The 22,250-nt window shown below is 38.5% G+C and overlaps 1 protein-coding gene across 3 annotated transcripts in view; it reads right to left on the bottom strand.

Annotated features, from left to right (window-relative positions):
• Positions 1-1,323: 1,323 nt before the first annotated feature.
• EPS8 (EGFR pathway substrate 8, signaling adaptor) overlaps positions 1,324-22,250 on the bottom strand; it is a 135,653-nt gene continuing 114,726 nt past the window's right edge. For all 3 annotated transcript variants that reach the window (XM_082309116.1, XM_082309118.1, XM_082309117.1), the window contains exons 17-22: positions 19,777-19,888; positions 18,710-18,853; positions 10,841-11,078; positions 7,069-7,249; positions 6,490-6,619; positions 1,324-2,674 (exon numbers count right to left, since the gene is read on the bottom strand). In XM_082309116.1, coding sequence (XP_082165242.1) covers positions 2,561-2,674; positions 6,490-6,619; positions 7,069-7,249; positions 10,841-11,078; positions 18,710-18,853; positions 19,777-19,888 — 919 coding nt within the window. In that variant the 3' untranslated portion in view covers positions 1,324-2,560. The remainder of the gene's footprint in view (positions 2,675-6,489; positions 6,620-7,068; positions 7,250-10,840; positions 11,079-18,709; positions 18,854-19,776; positions 19,889-22,250) is intronic.

The following is a 22,250-nucleotide window of genomic DNA, read 5'->3' as shown; positions in this document are numbered from 1 at the left end:
GGAAATCTCTGCCTTAATGCCACTCAGATTTCACAGACTGTAACTCAGAAATCACAAAGTCTAGTTCAGTAAAGTCAAAGGCTAAAATACAACTCATGTTGTACTGGGTTGTTAAGTCATTAGTAGTTAATTTAAAAACTGAAAAAACACAGAAACAAACAAACCAACCAACCCCCAAGCCCCCAGATGATTCTGCTTGTCCTTTAAGTATATGGAAGAGGTTTCCTGTTTTCCTCCCAAGTATCTCCAAAAATGCCTCTGAGCACACTGACCACATTCAGACTTGTCTGGCTCTTTCTATGCAACTTAACAGCTACACAGAAACCCAGCTTTAAAAAAACAGTTGTGAAGCCACCTCTTTTCTCTCAGAGATGAAACATGGGTGCTTCCTCCAAGACCTCCGCATGCCAAACTCCACAAAGTCTGAAGAGTCTCAGAGCTGATGCCTCCTTTTGGGCAAAAGCAAGCCGTCTGCTGAATGCTAGAATAAGCTCGCAGAGAATATGAATATGGGCTTCGTGTTTTGGTAATTAACAGGAGAACAAAGGTGCAGGTAACCACCACAGTGCCTTAAATGGAATCAGACATACTTTCCATGAGAAAATACAGTGACTAATTTTTAAATATGAGTTTCAAAGAGCTTTTTAAAAGTTTCCTACTCCTGTACTTACAAGTAACGAAGCATCTATGTAAGAGTAGCTTCAGATCTTCCTTTATTTTCTTAGTCATTCACCACCCAGTGTAGGGGACCTCGGTGTACGGTGAACACTCTTCAGGCTAGGTATGGATACTTACTAAAGAGGGTGAGGAAGAGGAAATTTTAAATGTGAATCAGAGAATACATCAAGCCTTTGGAGGACTGGGCTTGACCTTTAATGATAGGACAGGCAGTGAGGCAAACAATTTTCCCCCATAAAGCTATGTATATAGGTTGAATGGATGCAGTTATCATGCAGGTGTGCTGGTTCAAATGTTTCCTATAGGGAGAAAGCAATCGAGAATCATCGTTTCTTTCACTGGGCGAGACAAGAATCCATTTCTTAGTGATTGTGATGGCAGTTGGAGTCTTTAGTTTGGGATTCGTCACTTCTTGACCTAGTTCTGGATAAGACTACATTTAAATGACTGGTACAGAACCTACATACTTTTTCACAGGCTTAAAGAATATATATTAAATGTAAAAATATACATAGACACAAAACGAACACACAGAAGAAGCATTTTTAAGGACATTTACAATAAATGGCACTAAACACCTTTATTAAGATTTTTAATTTTTCTTTTATGAAAAATGAATAGGATTCTTTTTTCCCTTGTACGCAGAGGAAGAGCAAACTAATGGCAAAAATCAAGAACGTGTTCTTATTTCAATACCATCTTTGTAGCCACAAAGATACAACTATTTAACAGACAAGAAATACTGTTTATTGCAGACTTTAAGCTGATTCATGTGAAAAAGGCACTATGAAACTTAATCAAACTAGGCGATTAAATTTGTCTAAATTAAGTGATATTATATATTATATATAATACATATATTATATATAAAATCACATGACCATGTGAAATAACAGAACATTTTTGTGACAAAAATCATTGCATCTTCAAAAATAATATTTGCTGGAAGGGATGTTTCCTTTTCTCCCCCTTTTGCCTCCAGCAATCCACTTTTCCAAAAGATTACATTTATAAAGAAACAATAGCTTTTTACATAGGGAAGAACTGACGTCTGGGATCAACACACAAAGAAGTCTAGATTATACACTGTTCCTTTGCTGGGTTAAGTTACAAACAAAAAAATGCAAGTATATTAAAAAAAAGTACTGTGAATTGTTTCATGGCTACCTACAGCAGATCTGATCACCTCTTTGAGCTGAGTTGTGTTACTACTTTCTAGTTACTCATTCTTGTGCAATATTATAGTTCATCACAAGTGAAGTATTGATAAAATCAATGTACAGAGTATTATTTTGCTATAAACAGCATCATTAGTAATAAAACATCTTGGGAGTGATGCAAGAAAGATTCAGTCTATGTTAGGCTGCTGTTTGTTCTCTAAACATTTCCTCTCTGATTGCTGGCATCAATGACTTAACTAAACATCCTGCAGCCGAATGCACGACAAGAAAGACTGAGCCAAAAAGACATAATTGCAAACTACAGCAAGAGATGGGATTCAGAATCTTATTATTACTGAAGGGTTCAAATGCTTTTTTATTGCTGGCTCAGCTTCCCTCGGATGAATCACAAACAAAGACGTGTTCCAGTTTATCTGTAATGGAATGGTTAATTCCATGAAGCCAAGACTCATCTTTGGGTGTAAATGAATCATGTGCCAATATTTTCACCTGTCAGGAACCTCCATTGAATTTCTCATCTGTTCATTTTTAATGATGAGAAGCCAGCAGCAGGTACTTCTGTGGAGACTACAGTAAATTTTCTTTATGGTGGCTAGTTACATTTACAATATTATAAGACATTCCCCTGCACTGCTTCCTAAAGCAAAGCTGGATGGTATAATGCTATGGACAATGGAATTAAAGAAAAGAGGAAAGACATTTTAGTGGCTGCTTCCTTCATCAAAGGACTCCACACCTGAATCTGTGGCAGCTGCACTGATTTTTTCTTGTCGTCTTCTCATAATTTCTTGTAGTTCAGAACTACCACTGTTAGCCTATAAACAAATAAAAAAGAAAAAGAGTTTACTTGTGGTTTTGACACATGACGAAGATCCTCTGCCAGCATTTTATTAAGATAGATGTTTAAACAAGTTAAATTCACCTTGCAGCTCCAGAACTAAAAATGAACCAAGAATCTGGTTAAGTAACATTTGGAATAGGAAAGGACTTACACTATCCTTAAATGCGGACCAGAAAAGAACCTGCAGACTATTAAAAGTGTCAGCTTGACTTTTAGCACTGGTGAGCATCTTTAATTCTCACACAAGTCCCTGGAAGTGTTGGATATTTATGGGGTCAAATATGGCCTCAGTAAAAGCAGGGTTAAAGCCCAGCAAGATTGTTAGGATTCCACCCTTGAGTACTTAAATATCATGGCAATCATATTTAGAAATTAAAGCACATAAACCCTTGGTGGGTTTAGATTTATGTAAACACAAAATTCATGCGTGCACATGGGTTTGCACAGCCAAGGCCTAAATAAGGATTGAGATACCTCATCTTGGTATCCCACATTACACAATACACCATCATGCATTTACTGTTCAGAGACACAGGCTTCAAACTTAGAACACAGCCATAAAAATTGAATCACATTACTATATTAGCAACAGTGTCGTATTGTGAGGACAAGGCCTTACTTCACCTTTCAGGGTGAAAAACAGGTCTGCTGAGCTAGCTGCAAACAGATTGCTTCAACAATGTAAATGAAGTTAATCAGCAAGGCCAGGACACATATCCACTAGAGCAGAACTTTCCAAAGTGTGCATGACTTTGAATGAGACTAGAGGATTATAAAGCAAGACCCATAGCCGCTACTGTGTTATTTGGCTATGACATGACCTTCCAAGCTTCAAAACTATCTTCCAAAATATCCCCTGAATAAGGAGGCAGAAACTGTTTTTGAAATTTGTAAAGCAAATTTCAGGATTGTTAAGGGAAGAAAAAAAATCCTTCAATTGATTCTGAACTCTGAAAATTCATCCCACTACATAAAATTTAATTTCGATTTACCCCATTATATCCATTACAATGCATTATCTGATGCCATTACCTGGCAGACAGGTTAGGTGTCCACAGGGAGAGAGGCTAGGATGCTTCTGCTAGGTAAATTACCATTGCTCTCTCCTCCCAAAGTCGAAGGGCAAAGCAAAGGGCTTATAACTGACTCCCTGAAGGTGAGCGAGCACTTTTATTTGTCTTAATTCATCTTGTCCTTGCCCACTTTATTTCAGATAGTCAGCAGTCACCCATTACTAAGTCATGCATAAAAAACATCAGCAGATACCCAACAACGTGCTTTATCAGAGGTCATGTGCAAATATTTTTCTGAAAATGACTGAGCAGCCGAGGCTGAAACAGTTTACCTTCCTGATAACATCAATAACAACATGACTGATGAGCCTGAAACACCGCTCAACTAAACCAACTGCAATACATCATGTGGCACAGCACAACAGACGCATCCTACTCAGAGACGGGGTAGCTAAGTAGCCTAGGGCTGTTCTTGGGAATACAATTTTTGGAATAGACTGTTAGACCTTGGCCTTAGTGATTTACTCAGTTTAGTCTCTAACCAGATCATGAGGTATCAGTAAGCTCCATCATTGAATCCCACTTCTGTGCCTGAGCCATTCCTTTCACTGAGGTGTCAAAGAGAATGAGATATTCTTCCAGCCAATTTGATACATATATTAGATAGAAACCATTCTCAGCTTTAGAGGGATGTGTGCCCATGCTTCCCGTTGATGGAGTAGGAAGACAATGAGAGTGTGGACCTGAAGTATTCCCTTCTGGAGATGACAAAGGTGGTGTTCAGGATCTTGTGTCTCTACACTCATTTTCTGTAGCGCTTTACAACACCAGAGCTTGAAATGCTCAACAAAAGTTAAGGAAATGGACACATAAAAACTCATAACCATGGAGACTATTAATATTTTCACTTTGGAATGAAAAAGTAAATCCATATAGATGACCAGCCAAGTTGCTATAATGCACTGTACTTGGTATACAAGGTGAACTTCAACTCTCTGGAGCAAGCCCAGAAAACAGCTCCTGGGGGTGATACTCTGATCAGTACAAAGAGTGTGGTGCATCCTCCCTCCTCCTGAGACACCGCTGCTTGCCACCACCATTTCCTCTGGCAGAAAGGAGGTGTTTGGCCCTGGCTATGGCCAGCTCTCTGCTCTCTGACACGCTTATCTTTCTGCTTTTGCTTGGCCAGGCCCAGAAAGCTATTAAACCCCAAACACCTTCCCCACACTTGCAGTCTGTTTATACAGGGGCCACAAAAGTCCGTTAGGATTCCAATCAGGAATTGCCTAAATTCTGAAATTCATCAGTTATACCTCAAATAACTGAGGCAGAAGTAAATATTTCAATTACCTTTTCACTAACAAAATCCAATGACCTTGGTAAACTCTCAGTACCTGTTTATTAACACTTGTAGTGTGTTTATTAGACAAGTTTTGACTGCTCAGTTTCCTGCAGAGCAAGACCTAACTGAGGCAAGCAGAATAACAGCAAGGAGGAAAAAAAGGACAGACTTCTACAATCCAGTGCATCTCTGCTTTTCAGACTTCTACCACAAAGGCACTTCCAACTCAGTACACAGAAGCCTTATGAAACTGAAATAAGATTGTTGACATTCCAGAAAAGTTGAAGAATACACATATATCTTCACTGGGAAATGATGGATTGCTCTGGACTGTAGTGACATATATTCCTAAGAATAAAAGTGAAATATTTCTCCCTTCCTCTCACAGGAAAACTATGGCTTGAAGAAGGGAATAAAGCAATTTTAACAGTGTTTGAAAGCAATGCTCTCTGATCCACACTGATCAGGTAAATTGTAAAATATGCACCAATATGCCTGGTAGTTAAAGCTTAAAATCATTTAAGCAAGACAGTCCCAGCTTCATGAAGGGATAGAAACACAATTTAAACTTCTTCAAAATTTTCTTTTAAACAGGATGTGAAGAATATAGCTTCTCGTTTGGGTTAGTCTCACCTCTAGACAGTATTGAGTCCATTTCTCCACTTGCCACAGCAAGTTTTAAAAAAAGAAGTAGATGCACCTGCAATTCTCCTGGTTTAAAACTGGTAAGCATTCTCCCCAGCACAATTCTGTATATAAGCTTTTAAGGTGCTTAAGGAACAATACTATTCTAATTAAAAGAAACTGCAATGGAGCAACAAATACAGAGATACAATACATTCATCCTTAGCTCAGTAATTCTGCTAGCACAGTGTCAAACGTATTTTCCCCCACTTAGGAACCCACTAATACAGATGCCCCAGTGTTTGACCTGAAAGGCCTTGAGATTCAACAGTGAGCTCACTCTACCAATTTCTCACACCTAATAAATCAAATCTCCTCTACAAAGATAAAGCAAAAATAACTCATCACCACCAAAAGTAGCAGGAGTACCTGTTTGTCCAAGTACCAGGCAGAGTAAGAATCAAAAAAAAGGACATTTTACTCTCTCCTATTGTTTTCCCAAAAGCCCTTTTTGGCCCATTTTGTCCTCTTGAAGCCTGATTACAGCATACAATGTCTTAAACTTGAGTACTACCATGCACTCAGTTTCTAACGCTTTGTGGACCACTTTAGAAGTGAGGAGAAATCCCACCTGGTGTTTTGATGGATGCTGTTTCTATGGATTAATACCAAATAATTCAGGTACAAATAATGCTTATCAATGTGATGTGACCTGAGGAAAAAACAGCTGCCTCACAGAAAGAGCTATTTACTTCTATAGGTTCAAAAGTGGCGACCCAGCATTAGGTTAGTAAGGTGGTCTATACATACCTCCAAGGCAGATTTCTGTACCGTAATTTGGCTGTAGACTCTAGACCCTTCTGGGCAAACAGTCCTCAGTTCGTCTTTATTGAGGGAGAAAAGCTGAGCACCCGTCAGCACGCCAAGGCTGTTGACAGTCCTGGGGTCACACCAAGGGAACAAACAAGAAATAAGCAAAAATACACTAGCCAAGGGAGAGAAGCAGGTTGTCTTCATCCCACGTTGGCTCAGGTAGGGTTACTAAATCAAGACAAAACTTTATCCAACAGGGCTCTTGAAGTCAATTCAGTATGTGTTATAACAAATACCTTTTGGTGGAGGCTAATATATATAATTTTTTTTTCCTAAATATATCTATATCTCTATAGATCTATAACCACATTGATATATATTGATATGTATATATATAATATACATACATATACATAAATATATATATATATAAACAAATTCTTTTTTCCAAGGGTGCAGCTGACATGTCTTGATTTTCAGAAGGCTGCTTGATTTTAAAAAGTGGGCAGACCACATCCTAATTACTGACAGGAAAATAATTTCAAGAAGTTTTCTTACATTTGCCCTCAAACTTACACAGGGTTGAATCCTTTGGACTGCAACCATGCTTTCACATCCTCAGGCGAAGAGTCGTAAGTGATGTTAACTACTGGGATGTTTGGTCGTGGCACGTGGAACTTCCTCTGGGCAGCGCTCCGGCCGATGGTGAGCCGGTGAACAAGTTCATCCTGCACCTCCTCCATCTGCGATTTCCTGCCTAGAGAGAGAGATGCCCCACAGGAGTTATTCTCAAGGTTGCTTTATCAAAGCCAGGTCATTTCCTATACTCCACATTAAATCTTAAAACTTTTTTTCTTTTCTTTAAAGATTCACTCACTAGATCTGACTGAATTATTATTCTCCTTTTTCCCCGGTGAAGATTTCAGTATTCCCACTCCTCTCTTTGCAAAACCAAACCAAACCAAAAAAAAAAAAAACCTCAAAATTCAACTGCGACCCTAGAAAGAGGAGATGAGCTTGATGTCGCAGAGAGGCATTAGATCAGTCTGACAGCACCCAAGCTGTAGAAGAAAGTGGGCGCTGGGGATTATTCAATTGTCATAGTCTGCGTTTCTTCAAATAGAATTACGATGTTTTAAAAATGAGAACAAAAAAGATGAGGAAAAAGATAAGATTGCTTACACTGTGAAAAGGCAGCACTTTCCACAAACATTTTTTATTTGAAAGCTCAACTTTTTAGTGCAAATCCACGTAGGCAAAAAAAATTCACTGCTGCTGACACGTATCACCTTACATCTAATAAGCTATTCTAGTAATCACATTTTTGAAGGGGTTTTAAGAAATTTGAATTCACTCCAAGCCTGGAGTGACTGGTTAGCTGAAACAATGTCACAATTTGCATTAAAAAAAAAAAAAAAAAGGGGGGGGGGGGAGGGAGGGAGTTGCTCTCACCAGAGACACAGGAATCGGGCAAGACGTTTTTTTTTTTTAAAAATAAAACTGTACAAATTCGCTATCCCACAGAACCCATTTGTCTGCAGCATTTAGTTCAGTTGCTGGTCATTAGCATGCAACAAACTGAAATGCTTTTCATGCATTTCAACAAAATCAATTACAATGACACTGAAAATTGTTTAAAATGCATATAAAAAGTTCCATGGATAATTTCATAAAAATAGGTAGAATGCAAAAGGGTGTAAATATCTTTTTGGGCACAGAGAAGATACTGATTTAGCACACTTAAACTCCCCATGCAGTAACTCTTGAATAACTATAAAAATCCTTTGACACACATCTTTAAATGATCTCAAAAATTCTCAGGATTTCCTTACCAAGATATTTTTAGTCATCTTTATTCAACGTTCTCACTTTGAGATACAAACAGTAACTACAGCACCTTTTCTGATGCACTCAGATGGCAAAAGCTATTCCTTCTCTCCCATTACACTGATAGCAACAGAGGAAAAGGACACAACTTCAATATGAAAAAACTGTAAGACAGCAAAAATGTTTCTTTCTCTACTTTCCTTTTATATCATCCCAAAACCTCTTCAAGGATCAACATTTCTAGGCAGTTAGGCAAATAAAAACAAGATTTACATAGGCTTTTAGGACTATTTTTTTTAATCACCACAACAGAAAAAGAAAAATCCTTGGTTTAGCCATTTTCTTTTTTCTTTTACAAAATAGCCCGAGGTTGAAAGTGGACAAAATATCTCTAGTAAAATATTTGAGGCATTCAGGCCCTATTGTGTTGGGTTTTCCCCCCCCAGAGTGTGAATCACAAGCCAAAATGACATGTACTCAGTGGTATGTGAAGGTCTGAGATGGGATATGGAAGTAAAGCCTTTAGGCAACGATATCGAAGCATGTACCAGTTATTTTCCCAAACAGGAAGAGTGAGAAAATTGCTGTCTTCCTTCTATTTACACAGATTTTGAAAGACTTATGTTTTATCTAGACCAGGACTATATCAAAAGATAAATATTTATCTGTTAGATATTTAGGTATCTGTTAGATATTTATCTGTTAGATAACGGATTCTTACTGTTGTTAGTTGCATTATCATAAATAAACAAGATACCCTCGGTGTGAAGCATGTACTACATGCCGTGTTCTCTGCAGGGTTCAGGTGGGTACTTGGGCAGTAGGTGTACAGGCAGGGTCACCCATTACCTTTGCAGAGGCAGCTATTCTGCGAGGACTCTGAGGTACCTAAAGCCCATGAACTGGGCTTGAGCAACAGCCCCCAGGAGGGCACAGGAGCTCTCACGCATGGCCCAGGGCCTCAGCAGATGCTGAGAGGGCAAGAGATGTCTTGTAACCACTTAGTCTACAGCAACCCTTCACACCTCACACCCTGTACCTGAAGTCAGGATGGTCTTCACATTTTCCATCTGTAATGGGTAAGGAAGGCCATCGTGGATTCAAGGAAACACACTTGCTACAGCACGCAAAGTCCTTACGTGGAAAAATGATCATTTTTGTGCGTGTGTGTGTGTGAAATTCACCCTCACTTTCCACATCTTTTATAAGTGCCCAGGTTTCTGTTTTTATTTAAGTAGCCAACTGCCCAAAATAGGACAAAGGCAGAAGCTAGCCCTACTGTTTCTTTGGGAAACGGCAATGAAGACTGTTCCTCCTGCCAGGCTGTTCTCCATTTATAATTTCCAGTCAGCCAGTCTGTTATGTGAAAATATTAAAAAGGTCCCAGAGCCTTCCTGAGTTCAGAGCTTAGGTGAGAGCTTGTCTACCACCAGCCAATGTCAAAGCAGGCTCCACTGACTCAGTGTGGTTATCCAAGCAGGCATGCTTCCCATCCACTGGGAACAGGCGGAAAAAGAAGCCCTTCTGCAGAAAGGATTACGCTCGGTGCCAGTTTTTACCTCAGGTGGATGTGGGATTTTCTGATAAGGCAGGGAGGCAGAGGATGGGAAAAGCTGTCAACTCCTGAACTGCAAAAAGCTCATTATTTTAACAGCTATTACTTTAAAAGCCATAGCAAATGCTTGCCTACAAGTTTCAGCCATTTTTAAGCCAAGCAATCACATTGCTTAAAGTGCATTTAGGACAGAAATTATTGACTAAATAAGTTCTCCTAACCTAACTTGCTTTTCAGTCGATACAGAGTAGGAGCCTCAGGAGCAGGTAGGCTTTATACTTACAAGGTGGCCTTAATCAGAACTTTTCATGACTGCCACACACTGCTGGATGCAGGTTACCATGTTTTTCCAGCTAAAAGGCTATGGAGTACATTCTCCCATCCTCCTAAGCCAATGAAAGTTTGCTCAGTGGCCTGCCAGTTGCTGTTGCTTTAACCAAGCTAAGGGGACCTGATTATGAGACGAGTGTCCTTCAACACTATTACAACATGGTTCCTATGCATCAGCCAGACCTGTAAGTCTTCTTGAAAGCCTTGGATACATGTTCCAGAATGGTGCAAATGCCCTAGATATATGGATGACCATGGATAGAAGTGTAAAAACAGACTAACTGATTTCAAAAGCAATTTAGATTGCAATGTGGCAGTGAGTTCAGGTGGAAAACGTACATTAGCCAGAATACCAGCATGGCCATTTACAGTGTTGAAAACCACTGACTGAAGATCCCAGTCAAAAAAAGGAGAGGATTTAGGACTGGGACAAGTGTAGAAGTGTTTTTTTCCCTACTTACCATCATGGTTAGTGAGGGTCAGAACACACATAAAATGTGTATTTTAAAAAGGGTTAAAGCTAAATATTTCATAAACATTTATCTGAAACACAAGGTTTTAAGGAATTTCAGGATTAAGCAAAACACACAGAAATGGGAAAAATACTTTTTTTTCTTGCTTCTTAGACAAACTTACGATCCACAGGATCTTGCTTTTGCCTCTGGGTGTCTCGTGCAACACTACCACCGCTGTCGCTAGAGGTGCTGCTTTGGCGGCTGATGCTTGCTGGCGCTTTGGGCACAGGAACTGGTATAGGTGCTGGTGCACTAGGAGGGAGGGGAACAGCCACAGGGACAGGAGCAGGTGTTGGAGGTGGCAAAGGAGTAGCAGGAACTGGATCGGGTTGCTTTGCAACATAGTCCGTCCTTTGTTTCTGAAAAGATGCAGAGAGACTCGGTTTGACAACGAAACTTGGACAAGACATCAGACAAACTCAGGTTTCTGCAGAAAACGCTGGGATGTTTTGCACCAACTGATTTCATTTATTGCACAAAGACATCTTACTTGCCAGATATAGTTCCAAAATTTGCCAAACTTGATTTGGCAAAAATCCGTCTCTGTCGGACACAAAATTCGCAGCAATGGCATCATCTGAAACATAGTTCTTTCTCTCAAATGAAGGAGTTCTATAAATGAAATTGTTTTTAAATCCCAAACTTCTATTACCTGGCACTTTTTAACAGCTTCCAAAATTTTTGAATTGTTGCACTTTATCAGTGTAAAAATGAATATTTCAAAGAAGTTATGTAAAAAATAGTGAAAAATGAACATATCCAGCCACACCTATGTCTGACTAATGGTTTAACTTACAAACATCACTGAGGTTGGGACAACACACTGTTTCTTGAACTGCAGACACCATTTAAGAGGTTCCTGCTCCTGTACCCATTCAGTTGTGCCTTTTCAGCTATTGGTGTGGTCACTACATGCCACCTCAATGCAATAATCCAATTAAAAAAAACCCTCCACAATTCTTGGAATAGGGCTGCTGTTTCTTTTCCCCCATTTTACGCAATGTTCTAACAGCATGCAAATTATCTTCTTCTAATAACTAACCAGCAGGTGTCTCAAGAATAATTTTGGGGAATAATTTCTTTTCTCCTTCTTTGCCTTTAGAATGGCACCAGTTACAGGAAGAGGCATGTATTTTCCCAAAGCAATCCCAATGACAGACAAGCCCAGAAGCTCATAAGCTACCTGTGCTACCCTTTTCTTTCAGACAGTTCAAACGCCACATCTCACTGTTTTAACAGTGCTCCCTCTCCACAGTTTTGGACTAACACAGCTTGAAAGTTTAATATTAAAGTTTATTTGCTCAATAGGGATGCCTCATTTCTTAGTTATGAGAAGTCTGCTTACTTTGGTATGAAAATAGATGAGTACATTCCCCAGATTCATTGCTCCTTCCTGAAATACTCTTCCCTATTTCCTTGGAGGCAGAGGGTTTATGGCAGATCAAGTAGGAAAATATTTGTAGGAGACATATGTTAGAATCTGAGCAGCACATCACTGCCCTGACAACAATCAAACTTTCATTAAATGTCAGCAACTGCCCTTATAGAGGAATCTCCAACTCGGTAACCCTAACTGATGGACAAGGCATTTTGTAGTGAATGTAAACTGGGAGCATTACAGCTAAGCTATTCTGAGTTACACCAGCAGGAAATTTATCCCATCAGCTTCTATGGCCAATTAAACCTAGGAAAAAAGTCTTTCATTTCCCTTCGATAATTTTTCACTTAAACTGTAGTAGTCAGCTACTGAAGCAAACATATAGTCTTACAATACATTCCCCATTAAACCTTTTTGTTTTTTTTTCCTCAGCATTTAGTTGTTCAAAGGCATTCATCTCGATTATTTTGTGTTCACCTTGTGCAGTGCATTGTGGGGAGATTAAAAAAAAAAAAAAAAAACATGATTGACCTTTCTGTATTCTGCTATTTCAATGTTAAGACAATAAATGCTTTTTTAAATGTCAAATGCCAAGAAAAGTGAAATTCATAATATAAAAGGGAACAAGCAAAATAATGTATATTTAAGAAACCTGTCCTTTGGTGGAAAAAGAGTGCCCTACTAGGTATATAGTAAATATACCATAATTTATAATATATATAGTATGGTGCATCCAAAATCTTGCTAGTGAATTTTAAAATTTCACAGATATTAAAATGTTTTAAAGATATTAAGAAATTTTTTAATCCTGTTCACAGATTCCAATTGCTAGACTGTTATCCCCACAATGTACCCTCATGTGTGCCCCAACCTTCTTAAACAACACGCAAGGAAAAAGCACATCTCTTTTTATGGTATAGAGGATTCATTACAAACCAAGGCATCAACTGCATAGCACCACAATCATAATCCAGCTAAACACTACACGTAGCTCTCAATGGATGCTACTGATGTAGTTTCAAAAACATGTTGCACTGCAATCACAAGCCTCATCAAAACAACTTGCTGGAGTGAAAATAAAAATTAAACTGGAAGCACCACTCAAATTCTAAATTTAAAGATGAAACCACATTGAAATACAATTCAAATTTTGTTGAACAGGGCACAAAAGCCAATTATACATTTGAATCACATTTAACATTTCTTTTTTTAAACACTTCTTCTTTTAACTCCAGATCTTTTGAGGACATCCACACATTCATCCCATCACTTCTATTCATTGCTACAAACAAAACAAGCATGCAATATGGAATTTGGTAACTACATAGTGCAAAAGAGTCATTTTTGAGGTTCGATATCAGATGAGTAATTTGGTTACCTCTGAAAGCTCTCCAAGCAATTGCTGTGAGGAAAATGGAGTAGATTACACCAAATAGTCGTGTTAGAAAGGTAAAAAGTAACTGCCTCACATATCACTCCTGAAATTTCATACACATTAGCAATTTAACACAAAAGAACATCAGTGCTAATAATTACCTCTTCTTACTCACTAAGCAACTCGCAAAGTGAGTTATACTTATTTTTTCTTTTGAATAAAGAGTGGAGTGTTGGCTACAAAACATACATATGTGATACCATGTAAGCAACAAGCTCTTTTCAAAGCATCTATCCAGACCGAAACTTAGAAAAACCCAAAGAGCTGACAATGGAATAAAGATCCTAAGATGAATATAGAGAACACTTGCAACTGTGGAACACTAAGAATTAAATCAGAGCAGGTTTCAAAAAAAGGAAGAACTTACTTATTTTAGCTTAGAAAACGAGGCAAAGGTCACTGCTGACAGACATGTACCTACTAATTTGCTGACAGCCATCAGAACAATGAACAATCCCGGTTTGGTTTCTTTTTTTCCTTTTTCCTTGTATTTTTTTATTTTAAGAATAAACTTGCAATCCTCAACTCATGTAAATGGGAACAAATCCTTTAAATTATTTGGAATGGTGATGATACACACTCATTAAAAATCTGGATATATCAAAAAAGCTTGCTAGGACTAAATTTTATTTTTTTTTTCTTTTTTCCAGAAAAACTTTGTTTTCTACAGGAAAAAAATAGAGGTCCCAAAGCTCTTTTTCAACACACTACTTGTTCAAAATCAAGATTCAGTACGATTTGATCTATTTTTAATGTAAGAAAGATAATAAGTCTGAGCAAAAGTGCTAACAGTATCAACCCTAATTTTTGATCATTGTAAAAGAACTGGGAACAATATATTTTCAAATACTTTTGGTATCAAAACCAGGAAATATGTGTATTCAAACTATGGCAAATGCAGACTTAACATTAAAGAGGCATTGGATACATCCATAACTAGCATTAGTGCTGGGAAATGCTCTCAGTAAGTTAACACAGCCATGGAGCTTCCCATTTACTCTCCTTCCAAACATTTTAGTGCCACATTCCTGTTTGCACAGTGACAGGAGTTCACCAAGATGGCTGCAGAGCATTCAGCCTCAGTTTTGTCAACAGCATGGTGGTCTAGATGTTTTCTTGAGACTCACATTTGGGACCTCTCATTCTGGGGCATGTACCTCCTTCCTTTGGCTGTATTTAACAGAGAAGAGAGAAGCAACTACTTGCCTACACCCAAAAGGGACAATGAGGTACTCAAGACTGGAGAAGCGAATTTCAAGTGAGGTCTTTCTCCAGTTTCCTTTGGTGAGCTCAGCTATTATGCAGAGTCAACCAGCTGCCTATTAAAATCCCATTACAAGGCCCCTAACTAGCTCTTTGTGGGGTGTAAGGAATTTACGTTTTCACTGGATTTACAAACCCACCTTGCTAGAATCTTGCCAGAAAGCAAGAAGTACATTAGGATGGAAGAAGGAGAAATTTAGACAGAATTTACTTATGCAAATTGGTAGTAGCTAGGACTAGTCCCCATTTCTTAAAAAAAAAAAAAAAAAAAAAAAAAAAATGGGCAAACTGAGGACTTTGAATTCCTATCATTAATCAAATCCTTTTTACAACTATTCAGTACATTTTTGTATAATAAGTGGCATCCCATAATTTGGGATTGGATTAATGTTGAATTGGACAGAAAACAACTCTTTTTTTTTAAAGCCATCAAAAAGTCTTGGTCTGATGGCAACTTTAAAGAGCATTTGATATGAAATGAGGTAAAAGAGATACTGGCTCTTGGTCAAAAATTATGACATCTCTTTGGCCACTGCAAAATGAACACCTGGCAACTGAATCTCTTCATTATCAAACACTTCATGATCTGCAGGAAAGATACCAGTTGGCAAAAGATGAGTATGACACTACATCACTAACTTGGAGCTCAAATGCTGTGCTTGAGGGGAAACAACTTCCCACAGAGATATGTTGAGCTGCTAAACAAAGAGACTTGAAAGAAAGGTTTTGATGGTAGATCGCCAAGAAACACGAGGGACACTTGTCCCAAGTGAGGTGGAGACTCTTGTCTTGGTGTTTACATACCATAAACACGCCTCTTACATATACTGTCACACTTCTGTGGACAGTTGTGGTTTTTTAAAATAAGACTGCAGGACTGCATTTGGCTTAAAATTTACTCTCTGCGCCTCAGGATTCCATACACATCACTGATAATAGAACAGTCTCACCTCACAAAGGGTGTCATGAGATTAATTAACATGCCCACCAAGATACACACCTCTATCCCAATTATGTTCCTCAAATTTCTTTTTCAAGAGCATTAAAAAAAATTTTAAAAATGCACAGTAAATAGGAAATATTATGATTAATTACTTTCTAGGTTCACCAGCAATACTTGTACAAAAGAAGAAATCAGAGTGCTTGGGATGGTGAAGTACCACTGTTGGTTCACAATAAAAAGGCAGACTAAACCACCAATACCACAGGAAACTCTGAGTATCAATAATTAACATTAGTGGAAAACAAGCAGCAAAATGCTCTCCTAATGTACAAAAGTACCAAACAAGCAAAAATATAGTTTTCCTGGAACTAATTCAACTGACCAGAAGAAAGACAACATTACAGCCTCTGACTCACAAAGATGATGAAATAACTAGGATATGGCTTGCAATGTTCCTGCAAGTATCATCTTAGACAATTTAGTGTTTTCAAGTAACTGTCTGGGACCTGGATCCTGAAAGGGACTGAGAGAAAAAATCAGGATCTAATCTAGTGTGTAGACTCAGAGGTCACTAGGAGAGGGAACAGAGTGAAAGTAAAATGAACTTCGCAGCTCTGAGAATAATTATGATAATGAGGCATCCATCTCTCAGAGAAAGGGTGTCTGTCTGTAGAATAATTGAATGAAAAATATTATCTCTTTCAATGGAATCCTTAATCTTTCCTAATAATCTAGAAACATCCTTTGGTCAGCTGTGCTTTGAAGGCCATTAGTCTGTAAAGAAACACGCTAACCTTGTACATAACACTTATCTGCAGCACAAAGAGGGCGAGGGTGCTCACCGCAGCAGACGGACTACTTTGAAAGCAGTCTTTCAAAAACCAAAGATGACTTAGGAGACTGGCAAAAGCTGCGCAGCACCAGGCACTGAGCCTGCTCGTGTTCAGGATCTGGCAAAGGCAATGATAGGAACCGCTTCAATTTCCTGCTCTACCCACAAGATCTCCTGTTTGACCTTGGGCAAGGCAGTCATCCCTTCAATGCCTCATTTCTCTCTGAAATAGCAGCAATGTCTCATAGCGCTGTTATGAAAATAAATAGGGTTATGCAAACAGATCCCAAATGAACCATGTATTCATCACAGGGAAAGAGACAAATGAGCACGCTTAGGAGACCTAAAATTATAATCATCACAATGAAGTTAAGAACAACATTACTGACACATCTTGGTAAAGACTTCTTTTATCCTATGTAATTCATTATATTCCTAAATAATTTCACAGTATTTCAAGCTCACGTTTGAACATGACAAAGCTACAAACAAAACAAACCATGGACCATAGGGAACAACCTGCCAGAGGGCAAAGAAACAAAATTATTTAAAATGTTGTTCTCTGACCCTAAGTTTCATAGGTCCATGGAGAGTGCTTTGTGAAAATTATTATTTTATTATTTCCCATGTCATGTTATTATTTCAAACAGAAAACTTGAAAACCTGCAGCGCATTACAAAGAATAGTGCAAGAACCTCTACTCAAAACTGTACTCTGTCTGCTCAGGATTTCTTGGCAAATTCCAAACACACAAAATGACATGCACTTGAAGAAAAAAAAGTCAGATCTTAAAATCAGGATTTGAAAAGCACTCTAGATACATGCTTCATTTCACACACAGGCAAAAACCATAATCAATTTAGAATGAACTCATTTGTTATTGGCAAACAATTAGGGATGGGAAAAACCCAGAAATAGTCTAACTGAAGCCCACCAAGCTCAAGATAGATCTACGGCATTATTGTGCCAGAAATAGCACGGCACCCGTTTCTCAAGAGACATTCCATATACATGGAAATACTGTGAAAGCTGCAGCTTTCATGATAGCTGTGCACACAGAATCCGGCACAGCGACACCTTTGACTGGGACTTTTCGATGAGACAGCAGCAGAGACAGTCAACAGTAACGCTGCAGCATTTCTCAGTTTTCAAGTCATCAGACAGAGTGTGTAGGCACAAGGAATGAATATTAGATCCAATTAAATCAAATTTAACTTCAAGTTTCAACAGAAGTTTGGTTTGCACTTGGACTGAAAGTCTGATTCAGAGGCAGGCCTGGAATTTCTACTTCATCCAAACTTGTTTGCCTAACCTTTCAAAATCATTAGATACACAAGGGAAGAAACAGGTCTTAGAAAATACAACCTCTTATTTTATGAGCATCCGGCCCACTTAAATGTTGGCTAAAAATATACATTACAACTTTATCCTGTATATCCTTACTCAGGTGGACAATAGCACTGACATAAGATTTTTTTTTTTTAATATTTTATGCTCTAATTCTGTTCAACATATAAAACATATTACAACAGCAAAATCTTAATACCACACCACAACATGAAAGAAAAAAAACCAATATTAAGTCAGGAGAATAGAGTGCTATTGATGCATAGGCACAGTAATTGAAAAATACCTGCTTTGTGAATTCAAAAGCAAATACGCCTATTCTTTATGACTCCAAAATTACATAATTAAATAAATTCAAGACTAAGATAGAGACACACAAAGACAGAAAATAAAAAGAAAAGCTAGCGTTCACTCTCCTAGGAGAAACAAAGATGACCCTACCTTAAATAATTCAAACTCCTTCTTTGGCATCAACAGCTACCAATCCACAAAGGATATTTGCAATTAAAATAAATGCATACACATCCATTAGGATGGAAATTACCACCTCTAAGCAAATAAGCAGAAAGAAAAACCCCTTAAAGGAAAATATTTTGCTGTATTTTATCAACTTTATACTCATGTTAGATTCTATGCAATACAGAAATCAGCTTCAGCCTGTAAACAAAATATGAATCTTTTGACATATCAGTGGAACATGCAGATATTTTAGCTTTCCTGCGAATCTCTTGCTCCTCCACACACACACGCTCACTTCAAAATAAAGTTTCGCTCCCAAGGAGTGGATGGTACCTGGATGGTGCGGGTATATGCAGGCTCTGACCATCCTAGACCACCTTCTTGATTCCTTAGAGGGTCCAAAATGTTGTTTGGCACAAAGCCTGCGCTGCCACTTTTATTCTGGACTTTCCACCACTGCTTTCTGTCATCCAGAATCTGAAATAATATGGCAATTTAATTACATATTTTTTCTGACTTTCCTCCTGCCAGTACTTAGACTGTGCATCATTTAAAAACAAAACCATAACCTTGCTAGGTTCTGTGATGGCCAACAGATCTTACACATATGTCCCTAAGAAACCCCTGTAGGCTTCCTTGATTATCAGCATCATTAATCCTACATGGTAGTACTGCACTTCTCAAAACACGGCTCTCAAGAAAGGTCATGGAAGAAAGGTGTGTAATGAACCTCTGTAAATTCAGACGTGCTGAACAACACAGTGGACTGACAATCAAATACTTGTGTAGAGAGGCTGACATCTCTAAAACCTATATGCTGTTGACAAAAGGAGTAAGTTACTACTAATAACCCAAGGAAAAGCACATTGTTCTAGGAGAGCACAAATTTGTAGAGAGCGCACTTCTGAGTAAAAAGGGAACTGGAGCAGGATGGCGCGGAGAAGTCTGACATCCAACCACCTGCTGTGCAACCTTATATACAAGATTTTCTCTCTTCGTTGCTCCCTCCCTTCCAAATTTGTCCAGCTTTCAGGGTACCAACTCTTCCAGTAAAGGACAGTCTTTCACTATGCCCTGTGCATACACAGACAGTGTTTGCCAGAGCCAATTATTTAAATACTACTAAATGAGGCTTTTAAAAGCCACACTAGAGAAGATGGAAGAAACACACGAATATATTTCTAGCATGGATCTCTACAGCATCAATTCATAAATCAGCACAGAATCTCTGTTCATCATGTCTACAATGCAAAACAAATTAATTGAACTTTCCATCTTAGGGGAGGTAAATCAAACACATTGAAGTAATCATTAAGGCCAGCCATAATGCCCCACAGGAAAGGTACCCTCAGCTTTGAGTAGTAACAGAGATTCATGTTTTCTCTTTGCAAAAAAATTACCTCTACGATCTCTTCTTTCATGACAGAAAGCTCACTGTTGTTTCTTGCCATAAATTCGTACTTGCATTTGGCATATTTCTTGGTCTGTGCTTTACTGTGTGCTTCATAGTTTCTGCAAAGCAAATATCAGATTATTGTTCAGTGAGACATTCAAGCTAATAAAAACACAGACTAAACGCCCTCTTCTAACAACCTGCAAAACATTTAAACAAAAAAAAACCCCATCATAACATGATGTTGCTGTAGAACTACCTATTCATAAAACACTGATTTAAGTTCCAAAAAAAGAAAAAAAGAAACAAAAGAAAGAAGTGGTTCAGCTATATGGACCTCAAGAACTGGTAATCTTTATCAGCTCACTGCTTGCAAGATGTATGATAACAACTAAGATTAGCAGGTGCCATTGTATTAAGATAAACATGTACACTATATTTAGTCTGTTTTCCTATAGTAGGTTAAATGATCATTTGCCATATAAACAAATGACTACACTCAGTATATACTTGATGTCTTGTGCTTTGCATGAATTTCTAATGTTGATCGTAAATTAAAGTTGCAAACAAATAATAAATGAATACATTTTTGCCACCAATGTGGTAATTGGAATTAAATGGAACAATTCAACACCAATGGAATTAAACTCTATCTAAAAAATGCTCGCCTACTGCAGGTCCATAAGAACTTGACCATAAGATACCATCACTCTAACAACCTCAGGCTACTGTATCAATTAAAAATGAAAAATAACTTCTTGGCAGTTACAGACAGGGTTCATTGTAGAACAAGCCATACCATGGTATAACTCTGCATCTTTCTGTTTCCTTGAAGAAAGATCTGTTCGGATTGCCTTTGGGTAACAAGCTACTAATTTCTTTGACATAGTACCTCTTCAAGGTGAGAAGCCCCCCAACCCCCTCAAAACAGGTCCAAAAGAAACAGTAACATTATTCTTCTATTGCAAATTACACCCAACAATCCAAATCCATACCAGGTAGTAAGGTTAACAAAAAAAAGAAGGAAAAAAAAGGGATAATGAAAACATGAAACAATCGATGGCTTGAAATGCTTCATACAACGTAACAGCACAGGAATACAAATGCAGATGGTTGCTGATGTTGGTGCTGTGTAACTGTGGGTCCCAGGTGTGCCTGAGCAACCCAGTAGTTACCTAGCTATTGCATGGCTGTGGAGAACTGTCTCACTTGAAGAGCAGAACAAAGGAAGAATCATATTTAGATTGAAAGATTATGTTGAAAGGAAGACAAAACACTAAAAGAATTTACAGAGAGAGTGAAAAACATGGGACAACCCTAGCCTGAAGAATAGCTGTTACGAGACTGAAAAACTGTGAGTAATCCTTATTTTTTCTGCCACCCGGTCAAAATTTATGTAATTTTGAACTCCTTTCTTACTATTTCAGGGATATGACTAACATCCTTCTGAAAGTACTTTTACTTTCAGGCTGCCTTTCCAAACTCATTTCGCACTAACTGTGTCTTCCTACGTTGTCAACACCCAACTATCCTGATCCCATCAAAAACCATAACTCAGGAAGAATTTTTAAAAAACGCTTACATTTCAGTTTTACTCCACTCTGTTGCAATGAACAGCAACATCCCCGGAACACTGGCCAGGCATTGGCTGCACGCTTCTCAAGAGACCATAATTCCTCAAGCCCAGCTTAATGAGCCAAACAGCTTACTTGAGGCACAAATATTCTCAGCACTTCCCTCCATCAGTCCTCCACTGTGTTTTCTTATTGCCTATCAGACACACTGCACCTGCAGCCCTCTGCTCTCCTATGCACGAGAGCCTAGCGGATTGCACAGACTCCCAGGGTGCTATTTCACAAATGACAGCACAAAACCAAACTCTATAGCATACTACTTTGAAACACTGCCTAACTTGCTGAAAAACTATCCAGTACTCTTCCGGCATCAGAGAGAGTCCCTGATATACCTAGTAACACACTGAAAGTTTAAGATCCTAACGCTTAGCTTGAGTCACCCAAGGAAAGCACACCTTACTGGAGGTCCTGGCGTGTTGGAATAAGGCTCAATGAAGTTCCCTGTGATTAAAATTTCCCTGGACAAGGTGTAACCTACCTGTCCCTCAGAAGGTAGTGGCTGGTTCAGTCACTGCTTTTGGACTGCTCATTCGGAATGACAGCTTTGAACAAGGACCAGCAAACAATGGCTGAAAGGGTCAGCTTGAATTTCTCACTCCCTCCCCCAAACCCACTCCTCCACCTGCTTCTTCAGAGATGCTTTATAATTTATCTTCAAATGGAAGTTACTTGCGGTAATACATGTTAACAGCTTTTCCCCAATAATGAGCTCCTACCAGGCATGTATTAGATGTCTCAAGAGCCAATTAACAAATGGAAGTTTGTGTGGTGTTGAACAGACCGGGAGATAGAGGCACACTGTGGATGTTTGCATCAGTACCAGCCATCTAGACTCCCTCTTGCAATC

This window comes from Platalea leucorodia, assembly GCF_965183815.1.
Source record: "Platalea leucorodia genome assembly, chromosome: 4".
Taxonomy (NCBI): Eukaryota; Metazoa; Chordata; class Aves; order Pelecaniformes; family Threskiornithidae; genus Platalea; species Platalea leucorodia.
The sequence above is the reverse complement of the archived record's forward strand: the minus strand, read 5'-3'. Positions and strand labels throughout refer to the sequence as shown.